The sequence below is a fragment of the Thamnophis elegans genome, chromosome 9 (assembly GCF_009769535.1).
Source record: "Thamnophis elegans isolate rThaEle1 chromosome 9, rThaEle1.pri, whole genome shotgun sequence".
Taxonomy (NCBI): domain Eukaryota; kingdom Metazoa; phylum Chordata; class Lepidosauria; order Squamata; family Colubridae; genus Thamnophis; species Thamnophis elegans.
The window spans coordinates 9,973,089-9,999,806 of NC_045549.1; the positions used below are offsets into that span (position 1 = coordinate 9,973,089).

At 44.2% G+C, this 26,718-nt stretch overlaps 1 protein-coding gene across 1 annotated transcript in view; it reads left to right on the forward strand.

Moving 5' to 3' along the window:
* BMP3 (bone morphogenetic protein 3) overlaps nt 1–26,718 on the forward strand; it is a 39,403-nt gene that overhangs the window by 6,270 nt on the left and 6,415 nt on the right. Inside the window, exons 2-3 of the mRNA XM_032224540.1 lie at nt 3,745–3,755; nt 22,350–23,240. Of these exons, the coding sequence (XP_032080431.1) occupies nt 3,745–3,755; nt 22,350–23,240 (902 nt within the window). The remainder of the gene's footprint in view (nt 1–3,744; nt 3,756–22,349; nt 23,241–26,718) is intronic.

Below are 26,718 nucleotides of genomic sequence, written 5' to 3' on the forward strand. Positions count from 1 at the left end.
TAGCTAACCCCGAGATAAACTACTGAAAATATTACTCTCTCTCTTTTTTTTTTTTTTTTGCACAATATATTTCGGGACCAAGGCATTCTTATAGAGACAGAAGTTATTTCTTAGCAAAAGGATCTAGGCACGAATTCACATGGAATACCGAAGATAATTGACGTCTCAGAATTATTGGATCTCCAACTTACGCTCAAGTTTTATTCTGCCGCTCTATGTTAACTATCAATCTCTTAGCGTTGATCTGTAAACAAAGTAATTCTGATGTCTTAGATCCGTGATGGTGAACCTATGGCACACAGAGACATTTGTTAGGGCACGAAGGCGTTGCATGGAGCATGCGCGTGCTGGCCAGCTGACTCCGGCCTTCCTTTTCAGCCATTTTCAACCTCTGGAGGCTTCAGGGGGGCTTCAGAGGGCAAAAGACTACCCAATGTGCAAACCTGAAGTTTGGGAACGGAATTTCTGGTTTGCGCATTGGGCCGTTTTTCTCTGTCTGGAGGGCCTCTGGGACGGGCGGGGGAGGATGTTTTCACCAGGTGTGATCCGACAAATGCGCGCATGACAAAAGCACGCCGACAAAACCGCGGCGAAAAACCCATGATGTCATAAACGCGCCCACAACGACGCGCCGACAAAACCGCACCCACAAAAGCGCGATTTAAGTTAGCAATAGCAATAGCAGTTAGACTTATGTACCGCTTCATAGGGCTTTCGGCCCTCTCTAAGCGGTTTACAAAGTCATCATATATTGCCCCCACAGTCTGGGTCCTCATTTTACCCACCTCGGAAGGATGGAAGGCTGAGTCAACTTTGAGCCGGTGAGATTTGAACCGCCGAACTGCAGCTTAGCAGTCAGCTGAAGTGGCCTGCAGTACTGCACTCTACCCACTGGGCCACCTCGGCTCTCTAAGGTAAGGGTTAGGGTTAGGGTTAGGTTCAGGGTTAGTGTTAGGGTTATTAGGTTGTTATTAGGTTGTTATTAGTTGTTTGTTGAAGGCGCGCTTTTGTCGGTGTGCTGTTGTTGGCGCTCTTCTGCGCGCATTCGTTGGTGCAATTTCAACCTCACGGTTTTCTTGCCGCGGTTTCGTCGGTGAGCTTTTGTCGAGCGCGCATTTGGCGGTGAACCCTCCCCAGGCTCCTAGAAAGTCTCTGGAACCTGGGAAGGGCGAAAAATGGGTCCATCGCACGCCAAAAGTGGGGTCGCGCTTGCAGTGTGGGGGTCGTGCGCATAGAATTATAGATGTGGGCATGCTAGAATTATAGAGAGGGCTGTAAATTATAGAGAGGGCTGTAAAAGGACTACAAAGTGGTATATAAATCTATTGCTAGTAAGGTGGAAAGTCCTATTACTCTGTTAAGCAAGTTAATATAGGAAGGGAGGGAGGGATGGAGACTTTTTAGGTAAGATTCTTTCCACTCACAGATGGGCATCGCAATTTCAGCTATGAGTCTCATTAAATACAAGGCAGCAGCTGTGTATAGGTAGTCCTCGAGTTACAACAGTTCATTTAGTGACCATTCAAAGTTACAAAGGCGCTGAGAAAAGTGACCTAAGACCGTTTTTCACACTTATGACCGTTGCAACATCCCCACGGTCACGTGATTTACATCCAGGTGCTTGACAACTGACTCATGTTTATGACGGTTGCCGTGCCCTGGAGTCATGCGACCCCTTTTTGCGACCTTCGAACAGACAAAGTCAATGGGGAAGCCAGATTCACTTAACAACAACATAAAAACTGCAGCGATTCACTTAATAAATGTGGTGAGAAAAGTCATAAAATGAGGCAAAACTCGACGAAATAAACAACATAAATTTTGGGCTCAATTGCAGTCATAAGTTGAGGACTGCTGAATGCCATGATAGCCGTCTGGGTCCATAGTCCAGGATTATTTAATTTTAATAGAAGTAAGGGACGTGGTGGCTCAGTGGCTAAGATGCTAAGCTTGTTGATCAGAAAGGTCGGCAGTTCAGCAGTTCCAATCCCTTGTGCCACGTTACGGAGTGAGCTCCCGTTACTTGTCCCAGCTTCTGCCAACCTAGCAGTTCAAAAACACGTAAAAACGCAAGTAGAAAAATAGGCACCACCTTTGGTGGGAAGGTAACAGCGTTCCGCGCACCTTCGGCATTTAGTCATGCCGGCCACATGATCACAGCGACATCTTCAGACAGCGCTGGCTCTTCGGCTTTGAAATAGCACCGCCTCCTAGAGTCAGGAACGACTAGCACATATGTGCGAGAGGAACCTGTACTAATAGAAGTTCTTTGGTGCACGTAAAGGTGTGGACAGTGGTCAGTCATTCCAGGCAAAGTATTGTGTGCTTCATTTTAATGAGTAGTTTGTATGAATCTTCTAAGATAGTAATTTCCTTGTTCACCACTGGTGAGTCAGAAGCAACCAGACAAAGTTATTTTTAAAAGCTAAAAAACACAGTTGTTGCTCTCCCCCCCGCCGCCCCGTTGCCGTAAATTGATAATTCCATGCACAATTAACGTAGGAAGAGATGCATACAGATTCTAAGTTACGCTGGTTGGGAATTCCTACAGCCTGTTACATCCAGAGGCCAAACGCTTAGGAAGTTGTGCGATTGTTGCAAGCTTAGTTCTGCTTGCTCTGAAAACAACTACAGGTAAGTCCAGTGGTGGGATTCAATTTTTTTTTTACTATCGGTTCTGTGGGCGTGGCGTGGCTTTGTGGGCGTGGCTTGTGGGCGTAGCAGGGGAAGGATACTGCAAAATCCCCATCCCCTCCTGGGAAAAGGTTACTGCAAAGTCCTCATTCCCTTCCCACCCCACAAACCAGCTTTCCAGATCCATTCTCCTGTTCAGGGTAACAAAAGAAGATCGACTGGGTGGGAAAAACCGGGAAGCTTTCAGATTCGGGTTTCCCCAGATGTTGCAACATGGCTCTCTTCATAAATTGGAACTTAAAGGAATCTTTTGCCTTGGACTCTGATTTAATTTTGGACGCTATTTGGAACCCTGACACCTCTACAGGCAACCTGGATGAAGTTGTCCTGAAGATTTGAACAGTGGGGGGCCCATGTTCAGGGCCAACCTATGAAGAACGGTTATAGGAACCGGGCCTGGCTAGTCTAAGGAAGAGAAGGACCAGGGGAGACATGATAGCAGTCTTCCATTATTTGTGGGGATGCCACAGAGAGGAGGGGGATCAAGCTATTTTCTGAAGCACCTGAAGGGGCCGGACAAGGAATAATGGATAAAACTAACCAAGGAGAGATTCAGCCTGGAGATTAGGGGAAATTTTCTGGCAGTGAGAGCAATCAACCAGAGGAACAGAAGTTTCCTTGGGAAGTTGTGGGAGCTTCATCACTGGAAGCTTTCAAGAAGAGGCTGGACTGCCCTCTGTCAGAAATGGTTGGGCAGAGGGTTGGACTAGATGGCCTACAAGGTCCCTTCCAACTCTGTTATTCTGAATTGAACTTTAACCAGCCCCCCTCGCTCCCCTTCCCTCCCTCCCTCCATCTTTCAGTTTCACTTTCTCTCTCTCTCTTTCTCTCTCCCTCCCTCCTTCCCCAACCTACAGCATTGTTGTTCTATAGAAACTTATCACTTCTTGCCCTTTTGGCTAAGATCAAGTGTAGTGTGTGTGTGTAGAAACTTATCAGATACTCCTATATAAACCCCCCTGAGCTCCTAATGAAAGGTGGGACAGAAATCAAGAAAATTAAATATAATCAATTAAATTACGGGGGAGGGGAGCATTCTTTGAGCTGGAGACAAATCCTGTGTGTGTTTATTTAGAAGCAAAATCTCAGAAATTTTATTCTAGAATTACCGCCCTGAAGTTACTTCTTTGTACGGAGGAAAGCCTTTCAGGCAAATCCAAGCAATTGAAGTTCAGCTGAATGAGAAGAAAGGTGGAATATACATCAATTAAAAAAGAAGAAAAAGGAAACAGTCATAACTCTCACTTGAAAGTGATGGGATCTAAGCCCAAACTTATACTATAGTAAAAGTGAAACATATTTGTGTTTCACCTTTCCCTAATGCAGTGGTTCCCAAAGTTGGCAACTTTAAGACTTGTGGACTTCAACTCCCAGAATTCTCCAGCCAGCTCTGCTGGCTGGAGAATTCTGGGAGTTGAAGTCCACAAGTCTTAAAGTTGCCAACTTTGGGAACCACTGCCCTAATGTGATAAAAGGGACACGGTGGCTCAGTGGCTAAGATGCTGAGCTTCTCGATCAGAATGATCAGCAGTTTGGCGGGTCGAAATTCCTAGCGCTGTGTAACAGAGTGAGCTCCCATTACTTGTCCCAGATTCTGCCAACCTAGCAGTTCGAAAGCATGTAGAAATGCAAGTAGAAAAATAGGAACCACCTTTGGTGGGCAGGTAACAGTTTTCAGCAGGCCTTTGGCATTGAGTCATGCCACCTACATGACCACGGAGATGTCTTCGAACCGCACTGGCTCTTCAGCTTTGAAACGGAGATGAGCACCGCCCCCTAGAGTCGGGAACAACTAGCACATATGTGCAAGGGGAACCTTTACCTTAATCTTGTGATATAATGCGCACTCTGCATTATGTTACCGTTCTTAATATGATGACAGTGCAGCAAACTTCATATCAATCAGATATAGTAATACTGTTCATTGATTAAATATATATGCCACCCGTCTCCCAGCAAAGTGACTCTAGGTGGCTTGCAACCGAATAAAAACAAGAATATAAAAACATTACGACACATTAAAAAACATATGAAAACATCACAAACATTAAAATTATTTTTTTAAAATTTTTATTTCTCATATATACATTCACAATTATATAATCTCATAACTGTTGTTAATAATAAACAGACATTTATATCTGCTGACAGTTGTTGTTATTATTGCGTGGTTAATCTTTGGTGAGATTCATGGCCTTTGGGGCTGGTTGGTAGCTCAACAGCTCGACTTCTAACCAAGGACCTAGGAATTGTTAAGGTAACATCCAAGGATATAAGTTGTTCCAAGTAGGGTGGTTTTTTGTAGAGTCAGAATGTTCAAGTCAGGTAAATTTAGAATTTCCAAATAGCGAGGTAGCCCTTTGGATATTGCTCCAAGGGCCCCAATTACAATCGGGACAACACTCGATTTCTTTGTCCATAGTCGCTCAACTTCAATTTGCAAGTACCGATGCTTTGTGATTTTTTCTTGCTGTTTATCTTCAATTCGTGAATCACCGGGTATTGCAATGTCAATGAACCATACTACTACTACTTCTACTACTGCTACTACTACTACTAATTATTATTATACAATTGTATCACAGCGGCCAGTTGTTTCGCCGGATTTGGCATTGGTTACTAGTCGGGCCCCACCCAGGGGCCTAGGACGTCGTAACATATTTTCGTAATATGCGTGCAGATCCAAGCAGTGCGGCTTTTTGCATTTGACTGATGGTGATTTTGTCAATTTTTAACTGTTTTAAATGTAATTCCAGTGCTTTTGGAATAGCACCCAGTGTGCCAATTACCACTGGAATTACCACTGCTGGTTTGTGCCATAGTCGTTGAATTTCAATTTTTAAGTCCTGGTATTTTGCGATATTTTCATGTTCCTTCTCAGCGACCCTACTATCACCTGGTATTGCGATGTCTATGATTGTGACCTTATTTTTCTCAACCAATGTGATGTCTGGTGTATTATGCGCCAATATTTTGTCTGTTTGTATGCGAAAATCCCACAAGACCTTGACCATCTGATTTTCGGTGACTTTTTCAGGCTGATGTTCCCACCAGTTTGTTGCTGTTTTAATATTATAATTTTTGCACAAATTCCAATGGATCATTTGTGCTACTGAATTGTGCCACAATTTATAATCAGTCTGCATGATTTATTATTATTATTATACAATTGTATCACAGCGGCCAGTTGTTTCGCCAGATTTGGCATTGGTTACTAGTCAGGCCCCACCCAGGGGCCTAGGACGTCGTAACGTATTTTCGTAATATGCGTGCAGATCCAAGCAGTGCGGCTTTTTGCATTTGACTGATGGTGATTTTGTCAATTTTTAACTGTTTTAAATGTAATTCCAGTGCTTTTGGAATAGCACCCAGTGTGCCAATTACCACTGGAATTACCACTGCTGGTTTGTGCCATAGTCGTTGAATTTAGATTTTTAAGTCCTGGTATTTTGCGATTTTTTCATGTTCCTTCTCGGCGACCCTGCTATCACCTGGTATTGCGATGTCTGTGATTGTGACCTTATTTTTCTCAACCAGTGTGATGTCTGGTGTATTATGCGCCAGTATTTTGTATGTTTGAATACGGAAATCCCACAAGATCTTGACCATCTGATTTTCGGTGACTTTTTCAGGCTGATGTTCCCACCAGTTTGTTGCTGTTTTAATATTATAATTTTTGCACAAATTCCAATGGATCATTTGTGCTACTGAATTGTGCCGCAATTTATAATCAGTCTGCGTGATTTTTTTACAGCAGCTGAGTATGTGATCAACAGTTTCATCAGCTTCTTTGCAAAGTCTGCATTTGGCATCATCAGAGGATTTTTCGATTTTGGCCTTGATGGCATTTGTGCGGATAGCTTGTTCTTGCGCAGCCAGGATTAGTGACCCTGTTTCTTTCTTTAATGTACCTGTTGTTAACCATAACCAAGTTTGTTCACTGTCCACTTTATCTTTTATTTTTTCCAGAAATTGGCCATGCAGTGCTTTGTTCTGCCAACTCTCCATTCTTGATTTTATCACATCTTTTCTGTATTCTTGTTTCGTCTGTTGGGCCTTCAGTAGATTTTTGTTCTTTACTTCGATTAATAGATGTTCTTGACTTTCTTTTAAATAATCAGCCAGTGCATGTTTTTCTTCTTCAACTGTTTGCTTCACTTGTAATAATCCTCTGCCACCTGATTTTCGGGGCAGATATCAGTATCACCACGTGGATGTAAACTGTAGTGCATTGTCATTAGTTTCCTGGTTTTTCGGTCCAAAATGTCCAAATCAGCTTGTGTCCAGTTAACTATACCAGTTGTGTATCTTATAACTGGTATTGCCCAGGTATTTATGGGTATTATTATCATTATTATCATTATTATTATTATTTAGTTTGTCAAACATGTAGAAGATAGTGGGTATAAATATAAACATGGATATAAACGAAAGAAATCAAAACCAATAAATGGGGACAGTAGGACAGGGACGGAAGGCACGAAGGTGCGCTTATTCACGCCCCCTTTACGGACCTCTTAGCAATGGGGTGAGGTCCATGGTAGAGAGTTTGAGGTTGAAGCTGTTTGAAGGTTTGAGGATGTAGCCACGGAGTCAGGCAGAGCATTCCGGGCATTGACCACTCTGTTGCTGAATTCGTATTTTCTGCAATCGAGTTTGGAGCGGTTTACCTTGAGTTTGCCTCTATTGTTTGAAGCTGAAGTAGTCATTGACAGGTAGGACGTTGTAGCAGACAATTTTGTATACTATGATGCTTAGGTCCAACTGCAGGCGGTGTAGTTCCAGATTGTCCAAGCCCAAAATTTTGCGCCTGGTGGCATAAGAGATTCTATTGTGAGCAGAGGTGTGTTAATTTCACATTAAGTGGGGGGAGCGGAATCCAAAGTATATATTCAGATGGGTTTTTCCCCACAACTTTTTACTCTTTTCCTCACTTCACATTTGAGAGCTGGTGTTAAGCAAGGTTTTAATGTGGGGTGGGGGGCACAAAGGCTTGAAGAAATGTTGGTTTAAATCTTTTAAAGTTAAGTCTTAGCAATAGCAATAGCAATAGCAATAGCAGTTAGACTTATATACCGCTTCATAGGGCTTTCAGCCCTCTCTAAGCGGTTTACAGAGTCAGCATATTGCCCCCAACAACAATCCGGGTCCTCATTTTACCCACCTCGGAAGGATGGAAGGCTGAGTCAACCCTGAGCCGGTGAGATTTGAACAGCCAAACTGCTGAACTGCAGTCAGCTGAAGTAGCCTGCAGTGCTGCATTTAACCACTGCGCCACCTAGGCTCTTAATGGTTGGTGGTCCAAAAAAATGGTCCATGGTGAAAAGGGTCACTGATTAAACTTATTTATTTTATTTAGTTAGTTAGTTTGTCAAATACGTCCAAGATAACAGGTATAAGTATAAACATGGATGTGTGAACAAAGGAAATGAGTACAAATATTAAATCGCCGATTCCTTGTAACATCTAGGAATTCTACTGTCAGGTTAGTTAACAAACCAGAATAACAATAAGCTAGAATCTGGAGTTTTGTCTTGACAAAAAAGACTCCCTGTCTGGATGAATGCAATGCCATTGATAGAAAATGCACAGACTCACACCACTCAAGGGAAGCTATTTTGCTTCCTTTGGGGAAAGTTGATTAAAAGGTATTTATTATTCTAAAGCTAAGATATCTTTGGATAGAAGCCCATCGCTGCATTCTTCAGTTTGCATATATTCCGTTTCCTTGCCTGTGGGTGGCAGAAGTCTTGCAAACATACAGTTCACTTACCCTTTCCTCTTTTTCCCCCCCTCCGTGATCCTTTTTCAGTTCAAGTATTGAAAAAATAGAAAAATGACTGTAAAGTTTTTCAAATGTTGGGGGATACATGCAAGAGATTTAACCAATAAGGTGATGTCTTTCCTGTCACTTAAGATGTGACAGCACATTTTTCAAACTGTTACAGACTGAAAGTCTATTTGATGTAATACCTTCAATCATATAGCTTTAAATCGGTAGCTTTTTCTAAGGTCATGTTTTCTTCTTTTTTTTTAATGAAACATATAGGATATGGATGACTCAAAAAATAGCTATGTCTCAGAAATATTGTGACCTTGAATTCCAAGCTGTGCAGACTCTTTTGACAAGTTATCAGTAACCCAAAGCTGCTTACTCCAGCTAAAAAAAAAAATGTGAGTCCATCTGAATCCCAGCGGAAGTCAATCATTCTAGAGCAGGGGTATCAAACTCAAGGCTCGGGGGATGGATCTGGCCCACAAGGTGCTTAAATCTGGCCCGTGGGACCACCCTGGAGACAGCAAAGATCTGGCTGGCGGTGCCTCTGGAAGTGAAAATAGAGCTCAGGTGGGCCGAGGAAGGAAGGAAGGAAGGAAGGAAGGAAGGAAAGAAGGAAGGAAGGAAGGAAGGAAGGAAGGAAGGAAGGAAGGAAGATTATAATGAGAGGGAGGGAGGATCTGAAGGAAGTCCTGCCTTAGCACTTGGCCACCACAGGTACCCCCCAACACGAGTACTGTCAATCTGGCTACGCCCACCCCACTCATGCGCACCCCACCTACTCCGGTCCCCCTGAAGTCAAACACAACCTTGATGCGGCCCTCAATGAAATCAAGTTTGACACCCCTGTTCCAGAGAGAAAATACCCTAAAATTGTAAGGCTCGGATTGCAGACTGCTGAACAGTAAATTAAATCAGTGTTTATGCTGGCTGGGAAATTCTGGGAGTTGAAGTCGAGTCATCTTAAAGTTTCCAAGGTTGGGGAACAACAAGGAAACAAACACTGAATTGCAGTTATGTATTGGATATAATGTCGAGAAATCATCACAAACCACTAGGCATAGTTTTTTTAAATTGGCTTTAATTAGCAATAGCAGTTAGACTTATATACCGTTTCATAGAGCTTTCAGCCCTCTCTAAGCGGTTTACAGATATTGCCCCCAACAACAATCCGGGTCCTCATTTTACCCACCTTGGAAGGATGGAAGGCTGAGTCAACCCTGAGCCGGTGAGATTTGAACCGCCGAACTGCAGAACTGCAGTCAGCTGAAGTAGCCTGCAGTGCTGCATTTAACCACTGCGCCACCTTGGCTCTTTAATGATAAATTACACTGATTGTTTAGTTTTTGTTTTGATTGTCGTTCCACCCAGAATCACATGCAAGTGGGTTGGGTGGTGGCATTCCCCGGGATAGTTTTTCCTGGCCTTATCATATCATCAGCGCATACCTACAAATGTAAATGCAAATACAGCACAGTGGGTGTGTGACAGAACATGTTATGTACACATAGTGCCAAAGAGCAAGCATCGGGCTATAGGAATATGAGAATGCCCATAGCACAAGCAATGCTTGCTGGCTTGTTTTTTTTTTAACAAGAGTGTCGAAGTTGCATTGTTCAAGGTTAGGGTAGTTTTTTGGATTTGTTTGTTCTGGCAACTTGACACTAAACAAAACTTGTCTCAACCTCTTTCCCACCAAAAGTATTGGCTTGAAATTCACCTAGCAGCTGGGAAATTTGATTTCTATTGCAACGTTTATATTAGGTTAATTCTACTGTTGTATATGGTTTCAGTCCACTTTGGGGCAGAAGAAGTTTATTTGTGTAACCTTGAATGGAAGTTTCCTGTGTACCAAGTTTAAAAAGTGTGAAATGGCTCTTAGAACGTGTGGAGAGGCAATTCTCTAAAACCTGCAGAAAGCATTAATATTGTTCTCCATCAGTGACGTGCGGTGAGCTTTATGGCTGGTGAGGCAGCAATTTTTTTAGACTTGTGGACTTCAACTCCCAGAATTCCACAGCCAGGCATGCTCAGTTCCGATTTAAAGTGACAGCATTTGTTTTTCTCCTTTGCTAAATAAGTTTCTTTCTTTCTTTTTCTTTTTCTTCTCCCTTCCCCTCCTTCCTCCCTCTCTCCCTCCCTCCCCCCTCTCTCAAACACACACACACACACAAAGTTGCACCAGTAGGTGAGGCACATCGTTCTCCTGCCTCCTCCTGTAGAGGGTGCTTTTTTAGAGGCTTTTTTAAACAGTTAAGCACTAAGCAGAGTCATCCACTGTGACTCTGGCAGCAACTAGCTCAGCCTGACCTCAGCTCTTGCCTTTTTCCTTTTACATTTTTATTTTTATTTTCATGATGACAGTGGTGCGGCTCTGCCTCCCCTGACTGCACGTCCCTGTTCTCCATTATGGTTTTCATCGGTATAAATTCCAGGTAGTCCTCAAGTTATGACCACAACTGAGCCCAATTTTTTTTCACTAAGTGAGACAATTGTTAAGTGAGTCTTGTTCCATTTTTCGACTTTTCTTGCCAGAGTTGTTAAGTCAATCACTGCCGTTGTACAATTAGTAACACCGTTGTTAAATGAATCCGGCTTCCCCATTGAGTTTGCTCAAAAGGGATCACATGACCCCCCAGGACACTGCAACCGCCCTAACTATGAGTCAGTTGCCAAGCAACTTAATTTTCATCATGTGACCGTAGGGATGCTGCAATGGTTGTTAAGTGTGAAAAAGGGTCATGAGTTGTTTTTTCGGTGCCGTTGTAACTTTGAATGGCCACTATTGTTAAGTTGAGGATTGCCTGTATTTTTAGAGGATGAGGAAAAGAAAAGAGCAGAGGATGGGGAAGAGAGATAGAGAGAAAAAAATGAACATGTGAAAAGAAAAAAATGTGAGCATTTCCTTTGTACAGTTTAGACTTAAAACACAGAGCTCGGATATTTAATCTGATCTTCCAGATAACTGATTTTTTTTTTTTTTGGCACATATTTATGGTGCCAGGCGCTTTGATTAGCCAGATGTTCTTGCTAACACTGTCTTATGCCCTGGGATGTCAAACCCCTTAGTAGGACTGTATTACTACAGTCTCATCTTTCCTATTGCCTATTTGGTATCTTATGATACGAAAACTTTGGTGTTTGTATCTTAGGATTTATGTTGATTGCTTTTATTTAGTATTTTATGACTATCACTGAGTGTTGCATCTTAGGATTAATGATTATTATATTTTATGATTGTGATTAGGATTTATCACTGATTGCTTATATGTACACTGAAAGCTTATGTAACTGAGACAAATTCCTTGCGTGTCCAATCCAGTGGTGGGTTTCAAAATTTTTGGGAACCTACTCTGTGGGTGTGGCCTCCTTTGTGGGAGTGGCTTGCTGGCCATGTGAACTGGTGGGAGTGGCTTGCCGGCCATGTGTTTTCTTTCTCTCTCTCTCTCTTTCTCTTTCTCTTTCTCTTTCTCTTTCTCTCTCTCTCTCCACCGCAGTAGATCCAGCTGAGACACAGGAGGACTACTTGGCAAATCATCTCTGGGTTGAGTTCCAGGATGTTGCCTCTGGGGATGTGGACAAGGCCATTCGAGCTGTAAGCGCCTCCACCTGCATTCTGGACCCGTGTCCCTCCTGGCTGGTTGCCAACAGCAGGGAGGTGACACATGGCTGGATCCAGGCGGTCGTGACCGCCTCCCTTCGGGAGGGGCACTTCCCCGCCGTACTTAAAACGGCGGTGGTGAGACCCCTCCTGAAGAAACCATCCTTGGATCCAGCCATTTTAAACAACTTTCGTCCTGTCTCCAACCTCCCCTTTATTGGGAAGGTTGTCGAGAAGGTGGTGGCCTTCCAGCTTCAACGGGCCTTGGAGGAAGCTAGTTATCTTGACCCCTTCCAGTCTGGCTTCAGACCTGGTTACAGCACAGAAACCGCTTTGGTCGCATTGACCGATGATCTCTGGAGGGCCAGAGATGGAGGCTATGCGTCCATCCTGGTTCTCCTTGACCTCTCAGCGACTTTCGATACCATCGACCATGGTATCCTTCTGCGACGACTGCGGGAGGTGGGAGTGGGAGGCACTGTTTTGCAGTGGTTCTCCTCCTACCTCTCGGACAGGTCGCAGTCGGTGTTGGTCGGGGGGCAGAGATCGTCCCTGAGGCCCCTAACATGTGGGGTGCCGCAGGGTTCGGTCTTATCCCCCCTACTATTTAACATATACATGAAACCGCTGGGCGAGATCATTCGGAGGCACGGGATAAAATACCACCAATATGCGGACGATACGCAACTGTATCTGTCCGCCCCGTGCCAACTCAATGAAGCAGTGGACGTGATGAACCAGGGTCTTGAGGCCGTTAAGAACTGGATGAGCGCTAACAAACTGGTACTCAACCCGGACAAGACCGAGTAGATGTTGTGCTTCCCTCCCAACAATTTGGCTAATGTACCAACACTTAGGCTGGGGGGTCAAATTTTATACCCCTCAGATAGGGTCCGCAACTTAGGCGTCCTCCTGTACCCACAGCTGACTTTTGACCACCAGCTGTCAGCTGTGACCAGGGGGGCATTTGCCCAGGTTCGCCTGGTCCGCCAGTTGCGGCCCTACCTAGACCGGGAGGCTCTCGCAACAGTCACTCGAGCCCTTGTGATCTCTAGGCTGGAATACTGCAATGGGCTCTACATGGGGTTGCCCTTGAAGTGCATCCGGCGACTACAGTTAGTCCAGAATGCAGCCGCGCGAGTGATAGTGGGCGCACCGCGGTTCGCCCACGTTACACCCGTCCTCCGCGAGCTGCACTGGCTACCTGTCGGTCTCCGGGTGCGCTTCAGGGTACTGATGACCACCTTTAAAGCACTCCATGGTAGTGGATCTGGGTACTTGAGAGACCGCCTTCTGCCGATTACCTCCCTTCGACCAATTAGATCGCACAGACTGGGCCTCCTCCGAATTCCATCTGCCAGTCAATGCCGACTGGCGACTACACGGAGGAGAGCCTTTTCTGTTGCAGCTCCGACCCTGTGGAACGATCTCCCCGTTGAGATCCGTACCCTCACCACCATCCAGACCTTCCGCGCAGCCCTCAAGATCTGGCTCTCCCAGCAGGCCTGGGGATAGGTTCCCAATTCACCCGCCCGAGTGTTGATTGCTGAATGAAAGTTGTGTTTTATTATTTTTCTTTGTTCACATTTTGCTTTGTTTTTTGATACTGCACCCCCCTCCCTTGTGATTGTAAGCCGCCCTGAGTCCCCTCAGGGAAAAGGGCGGCCTATAAATCTTAATAAATAAAAAAAAATAAAAAAAATAATAATAAATTAAAAAAAAAAATCTTTCCTTTTGTCTCTGTGTCCCTTTTTTCTTTTTTTCTTTCATCTCTCACTCTTTTTCTTTCTTTTTTCTTTGTTTATGTCTTCCTTTCTTTCTCTTTCTCTCTCTCTCTGTGTCAGTCTGTGTGTGTGTGTGTGTGTGTGTGTGTGAGAGAGAGAGAGAGAGAGAGGTGGGTTTCAAAAAAATTTGGAACCTCTTCTGTCGGTGTGGCCTGCTTTCCGGGTCCACTGGTGGAACCTCTTCGGTAGATTTGACGAACCGGTTCTACTGAATAGGTGCGAACTGGTAGGAACCCACCTCTGGTCCAGTCATACTTGGCCAATAAAGAATTCTCTTTTCTCTGCTCTGCTCTGCTCTACTCTACTCTATTATTCTATTCTATTCTATTCTATTCTATTCTATTCTATTCTATTCTATTCTATTCTATTCTATTCTATTCTATTCTATTCCATTCCATTCCATTCCATTCCATTCCATTCCATTCCATTCTGGATAACAGCAATTAATTTTTTTAACCACGCACTTGCAAACTAAGAAACCATTACAATTTCTTTTTTCTATAAGGAAGATTTCCTCCACTACCCTGTTTAAAATAGCATCTGGCATTTTCCCCTTCCACATTAGCAACTTTAAGATGAGTGGGCTTCCACTCGCAGAATTCCCCAGCACGTTGGTTGGGAAATTCCAGGAGTTGAAGTCCACGCCTAAATTTGCTAAACTTGAGGAACACTGTATTGTAGATTGCAGAGGACATTAGATTATTCACTCATTAACAGATTGTCTAAGCTTACCCATAAATAGAGGGTTTGCATTGCTGATTTAACCTAGCTGAGATACATGGCTACAGCTTAAGCTCAATGAATATGCTGGTTATAAATTCTCGGAAATGAAGATTAATGCATTTGACAGACAAGATAGCATGAAAAACTTCCGATCATCTCTTGCCCACTGGTTGTTGGAAATGTCCTCTTGAACTTCATATCTCTAGCTGGCCCTGTCATTAGAAAAATGAAGAACTGATTCAGCATTAAGCTCTACATATAACTTGGTAAATAGACTTGGCAACTTTTCTCAAGAGCACAAAGAATGTAGGTATAATCTTGGGGCGGACAAGAAGTCTTCAGCTATGGAACAGCTGAAGAATAATATTCCCAGCAAGATGTTGTTGGAAGAAATGTTCATCTGGGTTCAATTCCAAGTGGGGAAAAGGACACTGGAAACATGGTGGCTGCTTGGAAAGATGGTTTAATGGTGGACAGGGACACATGCTACAAGATCTTGGGCGAAGAAAAATCGGGTAAGAGATGCTGAGAGTGCCAAGGTTTTATGTCCTCTCTGGGCTTTTGAATTGGAGCTTGTATTCTGATTGGTTGTCAGGCTCCCATAGGGCCATGCAGGGGCAACCCTGTAGGCTGTCCTGAGTCCCAAGCTTGGTTGACTCCTGCTGGGTGATGATGTAATGAAAGGGATTTGGGATTCCTGTTATGGCTCTGCCTGAAGGAGGTAGATCTTTGTTATGTAGAATAGACTGTGCTCAGGCCCTAATGGCCCATTGAAAAGGGGGCGGAGTTTCTGCCTCCCTTTTAGTGGGAAATATTCTACCCCTTTAATACTTCCTAAAATATTTCATTTTATTAGCTGGGTGCTAACTTCCTACAGTATACTGTTACGTTTTTAAGATAGCATGTCCTAAAAGTAGAATTTTATTCTGCCGAGTAACAACTTAGCTTGGCTAATGCTATTATTTGGAAATAAACTTAAGTACTGTATAGATGTTCCCTTAAATGGGAGATGAGAATGCTTACAGTTAAATGTACAAGAGTGTAACCTTTGCATTGCAAAACCAGTTGAATGCGGGAGAGAAAGGTTAATTATTTGGATTGCTTAACAATAACTCCATGAACCTTAAAAGTTTTGTTTCTGAATCATATTAGCCAACAAGGATGTCTTATTTCTTGCTTTCCTTCGTTTTTCTTTTAAGGACCAATGAAAAGAAAACAACACTTTTTGTATCTGTGAGTACTGTGGCTTTGTTTTTAGAAATTATGTTTTGTACCTTAATTATTATAAGAAAAAAAGGGATATTGTTGTGGATTCCTATTTAAAAGGGTTGTTTTTTACATGAGATATAATTACACCAAGTGAGTGAGCAGTCTGATTTTATTTGCAATGTTCACTCATTATAACATTTCTTCATTCTCTCTTGATCTGCAAACGGAGTCATTTTTAAAAAAAATATTGCGATACCAGTACCAACCTTCTAATAATTTGGTTTGACAAAATGGTTCAGGAAGAATTGTTTTGTTGTGGTAATCAACATGCTAAAAAAAGTAATTTCCTATCTTAGGGTTCAATTTGAAGAATCTTTCCTTTTCATTATTGGCATTATTTGCTCTATGTTATGTTCCACGAGTGTATTATACATATATGTCGCGTGTCTGACCTGTAAGGGAATATTCAGAAATGTAGTGGGCAAAGAATGTTAGCAATTCTATGAAAGTCTCCCCATATCCATCCATCATTCAGTCATCGCCTTGATGCTTCTCTGTCTCAATTGAGGAGGGACAGCCGTATAAACAAGAAATGTTTACTATGTGGTGGTGGGGAAATCCCCAAAAGGAAGGGAAAGTGGTGGATGTACTAAAGGAGTGATGTGCTTGTAGTAAGTTACACAGTTTTAACATTACCGGATATAATGTTAACATTACCGAGCGATTGTGGGTGCACCAAGGTACACCCACGTTACACCTATCCTCCGCGAGCTGCACTGGCTACCTATCAGTCTCCGAATCCGCTTCAAGGTGCTGGTCGCTACCTATAAAGCCCTACATGGCATCGGACCTGGGTACCTGAGAGACCGCCTCCTGCTGATTACCTCTCTCAGACCAATTAGATCGCACAGGTTGGGTCTCCTCCGGATTCCATCTGCCAGCCAATGTCGGCTGGCGACTTCCCGGGGGAGGGCCTTCTCTGTTGCAGCTCCGGCCCTCTGGAACGAGCTCCCTGTTGAGATCCGGACCCTTACTACCCTCCCGGCCTTCCGCAAACCAACCAAGTCCTGGCTGTTCCAGCAGGCTGGGGGGAGCTGAGAAGTATCTACCTCCACGGAAATTGTGAATGTTGGTTCTGTTTTTAATATGTTGTCTTTGTCTCATTCCCCCCTTTCCCTTGTCTTTTGTGAGCCGCCCGGAGTCCTCCGGGAGTGGGCGGCATACAAGACAAATAAATAAAATAAATAAATAAAATAATAATAAATATAAAGAATGAAATCAAATTGAGTCTTGTAACATCTTTGCTAGCTGACAAATTGTATTAAAAAGCGTCACTGCAGCTTACGATAGCTGATGCCTTCTAATAAAATTTGTTAAGCAAAACAGCACTATGAGACTCCATATTTTTTGGCTAGCATAGATTAACTCCTGCAGTATAAATAAAAGGAAAATGTTCTGTGTTTATGGGAGCAATCGTCAGTACATCTAATGCACCAGGTTGACGGAATTTCCAAAAAAACCCACTCCTAGCTGAAAACCCAGGAAAACAGTGACATCTGTTGTTAAAGATCAGTACATTTTAAGCTCTCTTGGAGCTTCAAAACAGCTGCAGCCTTCATCTTATTTGTATGCCATGGTCTGTTTTTGTTTGCAATTTGTGGTAAACAGAATTGGAAATGTAACTCTCCCTGAGTGGGCTTTCATTCAAGATAGTGTTGCGGTTGGTTTCCAGGAAATCCAAAGGTCAAAACTTCTAGGTAGAAAAGGGGGAATGTTTGTATGATGCTCACTTCAGTGAAATATTACAGGAAGTGTTAGTGCCACTTTATATTGTTTTGGTAAATGCATCCAGTTTTGGTCACTATGATACAAAAAAAAAAGATGTGGAGACACTAGAAAGGGTGCAGGGAAGAATAACAAAGATGATTAGGGGTTGTTGTTGTTAGTTGTGAAGTCGTGTCCGACCCATCACGACCCCATGGACAACATTCCTCCAGGCCCGTGATGGTGAACCTATGGATGCGTGCCAGAGGTGGTATTCAGCAGGTTCTGACCACTTCTGGAGAACCGGTAGTGGGAATTTTGAGTAGTTCGGAGAACCAGTAAATCCCACCTCTGGCTGGCCTCACCCCCATCTGCCTCCCAAGTTCCAGGGAGGAAAGGGGGATTTTGCAGTATCCTTCCCCTGGAGTGGGGAGGGAATGGAGATTTTACAGTATCCTTCCCCTTTCAAGTCCACCAAGCCATGCCCCTCCCCCACAAGCCACACCACGCCCACCAAGCCAGGCCCATAGAACCGGTAGTAAAAATTTTTGAATCCCACTACTGATGTGTGCCATAGGTGGCACGCAGAGCCATTTGTTAGAGCATGGGAGGCATTGCCCTGTCAGCTCCAGCATGCTGGCCAGCGGACTTCGGACTTCATTTTTGGCCGTTTTTGGCCCTCCAGAGGCTTCCCTGAAGTCTCTGGAGGGCGAAAAACAACCCAATGCACAAACCGGAAGTTCGGGAACGGACATCTGGTTTGTGTGTTGGACCATTTTTCTCCAGTGGGTTTTGTATTTTGTTACTACCAGTTCACTGTGGGCTTGCCCTTTCACTTTATGGGCGCAAATACCCTGTCCACGCATGCGCTCAGTCTTCTGCGCATGCACTTTATTCGTGCACATGACTTCCACGCATGCGCCCAGCTTCAAAAACGTGCCTAAATAGGACACCATAAGAGCCGGATTGGGTGAGCAGGTCCACCCGTGATTTCCGCTACTGGTTCGGGAGAACGGGTCCGAACCGGCTGAATACCACCTCTGGAATGATAGCCCTGTATCCTTTCTATAGTTGTGCCAATTTTTATTGGGTCTCTGCTGTTTACTTTGTTGCCTTTATAGTATGTTTTCACCATGTAATTCCTTTTTTTTTTTTTACAAAGAACTGAAAATAGGATGGAAGTGTGCAATAAAAATGTCTTTTAGCAAATTAATCTCTGTCACAGCAGTGTTTAAGAGAACTTGTTTAGTGCTTTTTGGTGCAAAGGAGAACTTGCATCCTTGATTTAGGCCTGGACTTGCCTGTAGTTACTGATGTAACTAATGTTGGCTTAATATTGGTTGTATTTATGTATCTTTACTGGGGAGCTCACCAGTCTCTCCCTGAACTGTTCCATCATGCAAGGTTTCTAGTCTGTCCATTCATATGCTTTTTTAAAATAATTGATGAGAAACAGAACAGTCTGTTGACAATAGCCTATCAATCCCATTTTTTTTCATTGTCTTGTTTTTCTGAGTAATTCAGGGTTTAAATGCTACCACTTTGGGTCGGTTCGCTCAAACCAGTAGTAAAAAAATGCTTTAAAAAGTTTTAAAAAGTTCCGACGATCAGCTGTGCCGTGCAATCATCAAGATGTTTTTTTTTTACTTTTTAAAGCATTTTTCAACTACCTTTTTGCCTGAACCAGTAATAAAAACTGCTTTAAAAGTTTTTTTTTAAAGTTCCGACGATCAGCTCTGTGACAATCAGCTGTGCCTGATTGTCTCCGAGGTTCCTGTTTGTTGCAGGGGCCAATTTTGTGTGAAGTCCAGCTGCTTTTACATTGTATGTGAGTCAGTGGTGCAGCTTTTGTGTTATTTTTGTGTAAAGTGTGATAGTTGCTTTCTGAGCTCTCTGTGACTCTGTGAGGTTCTTGCTTGCAGCGGCCATTTTGTGTGAAGTCCAGCTGCTTTGACATTGTGTGTGAGTCAGTTGTGCTGTCAGGCCCACCAGGAGACATGCTTACCAAACCACGCCCACCCAGTCACATGACCACCAAGCCACACCCACCAGACACATGACCACCAAGCCACGCCCACCCAGTCACATGGCCACCAAGCCACGCCACCAAGCCATGCCCACAGAACCGGTAGGGAACAATTTTGAATTTCACCACTGGAGTAATTCTTCTGAATCTCCGTCTCCCAGGTTTCTTAGAAGACTTACCAGAGATCTGAAATGAGTCACTTCTAAAAACACTCCAGATGTTAGTCTAAACCAGTGGGTTTCAAACTTCCTAATGCTGTGACCCTTTAATACAGTTCCACATGTTGTGGTGACCCCCAACTGTTCTGAAACACCCCCCCCCCTCATTCCATGCCAAAGCACACTCGGAGCCAGAGATAAATTATGGCATTTAATTAACAGACAAACAGGTCTTTGGCAGCAACCCGTCATAGACAAGCTTGGGCAGCAATAAACACAGATAAGGCTTGGCAGCAATCCAGCTTGCCAAACTCACACAAAGTTCTCCGACATTCGATCCTGTGTTGACTTCTGCAAAGAGGGGCGTGTGCACAAGTAGACTTTTTATAGTCTGGAGAGGAGCCTAATGACCACCAGCTGAATGCAATTACCTCCTGTAACTGCGCAACTGTTCCTGACGCCTCTTAGCTCTTCGATGCCGTGCATCCAGGAACAACTTACTACTGTCCTCCAGCTCATTCTCCCTTGTCTCCTCCCCACTGGTCCAAGGCTCAGGCGCCTCCTGGTGGCCAACCAGCCTCTCTGAGCCCTGCTCGGAGTTGGAACCCTGTCCAGGGTCCTCCACATCCTCCAGAGCCGACTCATAGGGCCCCTCGCTGTCGGAGTCTGGTGGCAGCTCCAACAGCTCCTGCTGGGCCACAACACTCAACCATAAAATTATTTTATGTTTTCTGTATTTTTTCAAAAATATGTGTTTTCCGATGGCCTTAGACGACTCCTGTGGGGTCCCGACCCACAGGTTGAGAACCACTGGTCTAAACCTACCCATTTTAGAGCAATGGAAGAAAATGTGGATCTTTCTGCATTTAAGCCCAGGTGTCCATTCATTGGATCAGTGGAATGTTGAGATTGACTTTTCAAGTGCAAAGGCTAAATTAATTGCCTGGATATTTACAGATCTAAGCAGATGTGATCATTTGGGAATCTAATATTCTGAATGTGCAGGCACATGCAGAGCGAGCTAGCAGAGAATCAAAATGAGTTGAGGTAGAGAATTGAAAGTTTTTTGCTCCATCCTTGTCATTCCATTGTCTGTCTGTAGATGTCCTCACTTTCCCTATTTCTAAAGCCAGGAGCTGCTCATTTTCACAAGGAGACTCAAAGACGAAAACTTGTTGATAATATTAAATGCCTAGAACCTCCGCTAGAGGTTCCCCCAAACCCCTGAGAACCTCCAGCATATATATATGCGAAAAAAATCAGGTGGAACAACGGCTGATGACCTCTTTCTATCGGTCCACCATAGAAAGTGCCCTCACATATTGTGTTACAGTATGGTATGCTGGTTTAACAGCTGCGGACAGGAAGGCATTACAGAGAGTGATCAATTCGGCACAAGAAACCATCGGTTGCCCTCTTAACACCTCTGGATGACATTGCCAGGTCTCGCTGCTTTAATAGAGTAAGGAAGATACTCAGAAATGATTCCCACCCTGGTCAGTGTCTCTCTGCACTTCCACCATCAGTTAGAAGGCATCAAAGCATAGCCAGCCGAACACACAGGTTTAAAGATAGTTTCCATCCTTGGGCTGTGAGACTTTTAAATGCAACCACAATCACTCCACGCGCAAGCTAGGTTTTTTTTTTCTTTCTTTCTTCATTTCTGTTATGATTTTGCAGCAGTGAGGTTAAAATCAATTTCGTTGTATTTTAAGTACAATGACAATAAAGATTATACCAGAGGTAGGTTCCTACCAGTTCGCACCTATTCGGTAGAACCGGTTCGTCAAATATACCTAACTGGTTAGAAGAGGTTCCACCAGTGGACCCGGAAAGCAGGCCACACCTACAGAAGAGGTTCCAAATTTTTTTTGAAACCCACCACCGGCAAGGATCTTGTAACTTGACAGCTTTAAGACTTGCATGCTTCAATGCCAGAGTTTCTGAATAGCTACTTGGACCGATCTAAGTACTAATTCATAATTTCATATCCGGTCACATGGGTGGCAAGCCACTCCCATTCAGTCACATGGGTGGCAAGCCACTCCCACAAAGGAGGCCACACCCACAGAGTAGGTTCCAACAATTTGCCAAGGTGGCGTAGTGGAGGCCACTTCAGGCCACTTCAGCTGACTGTTATCTGCAGTTCAGCGGTTCTAATCTCACCGGCTCAAGATTGACTTCTATCCTTCCGAGGTGGGTGAAATGAGGACCCAGACTGTGGGGGCGATATGCTGACTCTATAAACCGCTTAGAGAGGGCTGAAAGCCCTATGAAGCGGTCTAACTGCTATTGCTAACTGCTATTGCTATTGCTAATTTTTGAAACTCACCACTGGATTATACATACTCTACATACATACATACTATACCGTAGCACAAATCATTTTTGAAAATTGTTTTTCTTCCAGAAGCTAGTTTGGTTTACCACTCTCTCCGTTCGTGCATAGCAAGGGATTAGGGCAGAAACTGGGCCAAAATTCGGGGAGCCGATTTATTAAACGCAATGAAAGAAAAAGGAAAGAGAAGGAAGGGCTTCTGGGGACTCACCTAATGTTTATTTTATTTTATTTTTTTTGCTTTTTGTTTTTCTAGGGATCCTTGGCAACAAAGAGGTGTACCTCTTTAATCTCACCTCCCTCACGAAGTCTGAAAATATCTTGTCGGCCCTGTTGCATTACTACGTTGGAGACCTCCAGAACAGCAGCGTTAACTGCCCTCAACCCAACAGCTGTCCTCCTCTGGCCCCCAGAAAATCGGACCTACAGATCAAGCTTTTGCTGTTGAGTTCCCCGTCCTCAGCAAACCAATCGCGGGCCCTGGGGCGTTACTTGGTCAACATCTCCGCCGCTTTGCAGGGCGACCATTTGTGGCAATGCAAGAACGTCACTCAGGACTTGAGGCGGGCGAAGGAGCACAACCACCTCATGATCGGGGTCCAGATGGCCTCCCTTGGCCAACCTCCATGGAAGAGCCTGCATCTCAGCTACGAGCCGTACATCCTGGTCTACGCCAACGACTCCGCCATTGCGGAGCCGGAGAGCGTGGTTTCTAGCCTGCAGGGCCATTGGAGTCCACCGCCTGGGGCTTTCCCCAAATTGGATAGCCGGTCGATCAACGACCTCGGTGGGCAGCGGCCCAAGCGCTCCACCAGTTTCCTTCTGCCCTTGCAGAACAACGAGCTGCCGGGAGCCGAGTATCAGTACAGCGAGGACGAAGGATGGGAGGAGAGGAAGCACTACAAAACCCTGCAGCCGCGGCTGGCCGAAAGGTCGAAGGGTAAGAAGAAGCCCAGAAAACACAGCCACCAGAAGAGCCAGACGCTCCAGTTTGACGAGCAGACCCTGAAAAAGGCGAGGCGGAAGCAGTGGAATGAACCCAGGTCTTGCTCGAGACGCTATCTCAAAGTAGATTTTGCAGATATAGGCTGGAGCGAATGGATCATTTCTCCTAAAGCTTTTGATGCTTATTATTGCTCAGGTGAATGCCAGTTCCCTATTCCAAAGGTACCGTATCTCTATTTTTCTTTATCTTTCTTTCCTCTTCTTCATTTTTTTTTTTTTAAGGAAGAAAAGAGTTAGGCTTTTTTTACTTTGCCAGTGGTTGCAATGCAAAGAAAACCTCCTCTCTTAACACTCCAAATGTGGCTTTGCTGAAAAACCATCAATTAAAAAAAAAACACAACCCAGCTTGCTTGTTATTAAACTACAGTGCACCATCCAGGAAACGGGCCATTTACTAGACAGATAGGATAAACAGAAATCTGTTTTTGCTGTCATAACTAAGTACAAAGCCAAAGCGGGTGGATGCAGGGTTATAGAAGGAAAATTACAGGGGTGAAAATGCATCAAATTTTACAGTAAATCCCAAGGCACTGTCAATTTCTTGCGGCATAATAACAATGCCTCAGCTCTTAAAATGCCTATTTGGTTAATCACTCCTAATCCCATCCTCTGGGTGCCAGTTTCTAAAAATATAATGTTTCATTCTTTGGGAAAGTTGCAGCTTTTGTTGTGACCCGCCAGCAGCCAGGGAAGCTGGCAGCAGATTCGGACAGTGAGGAGGTTGGGGAGGAACCTGGGCCAGTCCTGGAGTCTGGGGAAGGCTCGGATGAGGGCTCTGCATCGGGGGCAGAGAGCGGGCCAAAGCCATCCAACAGTTATCAGCTGCCTTCAGAGTCAGACATCAGTGAGGCAGACGAAGAGCTGGAGCCTGTTCCCCGTGTGCGCATGCGCAGAGCTGCCAGATGAAGGGAACAGCTAAAGAACAGGGGTTGACTTGGGAGTAAGGCCACAGGTGGACGATGAATGGCCCCTCCCAGAGGAAATAAAAGAGGAGCAAAGGGGGAGTGGAGTTTGCAGGAGACAATTTGTTCGCTTAATTGGTTTGTGACTCCCTGAAACTCCTTGCCAAATTTTGCAGATATCGGCCTGGCAGCTCCCCAAGCCAGATGAGGTCTGTGACTTGTAAATCCTCCCTCGAAAGACTTGGCTGGATGCGAATGAGCAAAATTCACAGCAAATTAATAAAAAGGGGTTTTGGTTGGGACCAGGAGTTTGTTTCATGCGGAAAAATAGATGCTCTATTGATTTAGGATGCCACAGGCCATGAGTATCCAGAGAGCTAAATTGCAACACCAACTTTCAGCGGTTTATATTATGCACAATCCTTTGAATCGATGCCATGCAGATTCTCCCATATCCCAAGGGCTTGCTGTCCTTCCACTTCCTCCAATGTCAACAAGACTCTGCTGATGAAAAGTCCAGAGAAGTTTCTTGAAACTCATTAATAATTCTCCCAATTAGAAAGCAAACAAAGGAAATACTCCATAAGTCAAAAAAAAATCAGACCCATCTGATAACATGCAGGGTTAGCATGGTGCAAGGAAGCTCTTTAAAGAAAACACAGATAGTAGTCCTCAACTTACAACCCTTTGTTTAGTGACTGCACTGAAAAAAACCTGACTCATGGCCGTTTTTCTCACTTACGACCTTTGCAATCAAAATTTGGATGCTTGGCATACTGGTTCATATTTATGTTGGTTGCAGCGTCCGGGGGGGGGGGGGGGGGGGTCATGCAATCCCCTTTTGCGACCTTCTGACAAGCAAAGTCAGTGGGGAAGCCAGATTCACTTAACAAGTATGTTACTCAATTAACAACCATGGCGATTCACTTAACAAACATGGCAAGAAAGGTCATAAAATGGGGCAAAACTCATTGAACAACTGCTTTGCTTAGCAGTGGAAATGTTGGGCTCAATTGTGGTCATAAGTGGAGGACTGCCTGTATTCAGATGATCTCAAATGCACCCAGCAACCAACATCAGGGTGATGTTGAGATGGTATTAATGCAGTGTTTCTCAACCTTGGCAACTTGAAGATGTCGGGACTTCAACTCCCAGAATTCCCCAGCCAGCGAATGCTGGCTGGGGAATTCTGGGAGTTGAAGTCCAGACATCTTCAAGTTGCCAAGGTTGAGAAACACTGTATTAATGGATAAGCTTTGAATACTCTTAAAATAGCATAGCGATAGCACAGACTTACATATCGCTTCACAGTACTTTACAGCCCTCTCTAAGCGGTTTACAGAGTCAGCCTATTGCCCCTCAACAATCTGTGTCTTCATTTTACCCACCTGGGAAGGATGGAAGGCTGAGTCAACCTTGAGCCGGTCAGGATCGAACTCCAGATAGTGGGCAGAGTCAGCCTGCAATACTACATTCTAACTACTGCACCACCAGGGCTCCTAGCAATAGCACTTAGACTTATATACTGCTTTACTGCCCTCTCTAAGCTGTTTACAGAGTCATCCTCTTGCCCCCCAACAATCTGGGTCCTCATTTTACCCACCTCGGAAGGATGGAAGGCTGAGTCAACCTGGAGCCTGGTGAGATTAGAACTGCCAAATTGCAAGGCGGTCGGCATTCAGTGGAAGTAGCCTGCAACACTGCACTCTAACCACTGTGCCACTGTGGGTCTTTTTGAGCACTGCACGTCTGGGTCATTATTTTTATACAAGGCCAAAATTAAGCAGAGTTTACAAGTCATGCTTTTCAAATATACTTTAAAATCAGAACTGTATTCAAATCACAATAGCGTTCATTTAACTCTGATGAGATTCTCAGATGCATTCAAACTATCTACATACATTCCCGTAGGAACTGATTTGTCTGAAAGGGCATTTAAGAAATCTGCATAATATGAGCATCGTGCCAACCATTTAAAATACACAATCAAGCAATTGCTTTGCGTAGACAGTTGTACACCAGGAATGCACAACTAGTTTTGGAGCACATGTAATCTTTGGGGAGTGTGACTAAGTAGAGGCAATCAAAATGTGATGTCATCTGAAGAAGAGTCTGTTAGGGTTCCAACGGATGCCCTAATTAAATCACGAGCCTCAAGCCAAACTTCCAAAGAAATCCAGTTATCTATTAGGAGCTTCATGTTGACACCAAGTGAAACCAGCTCTGACCCCATGTAATTTACGCCCCATCATGACCCTGTTCCCCCCTCCCCCCAGGGTGTGTCATCAATCACATTCAGCAGCAGAGCAATTTCACCAGTTGTAGGGATCACTCCTCTCCGGCCGCTGTGGGTAACCTTGGGAGACAGCCTTGAGAGAGATAATCTGGAATGTGCATCTGTCTTTGGCTGCTGTGCTGTTTCTTCGGTTTCCCATCCACCTTGCCTAGGGCAACTCAAGAGCAGGTCATGGATGCTTTGTGAGTTGAGTACATCAGATGCCATTCGAATTGTATTAAAGTTATACAAGTCACAATTTGGTGGGAACATTTGGAGGTTATTTGTAGCCTCACATTAGGCCGTATTTCTACATATTGGTATTCTCCATGGTGGTTAACGTTTGGATTATGCCAGTCCTTTAGATGTTCCTTTCCTTCTCCAGATCCACATATTCAACCAGACACTTCCATGCAAGGGTGCACTGAGAATGTATAGCAGGGGTGTCAAACTCAAGGCCCGG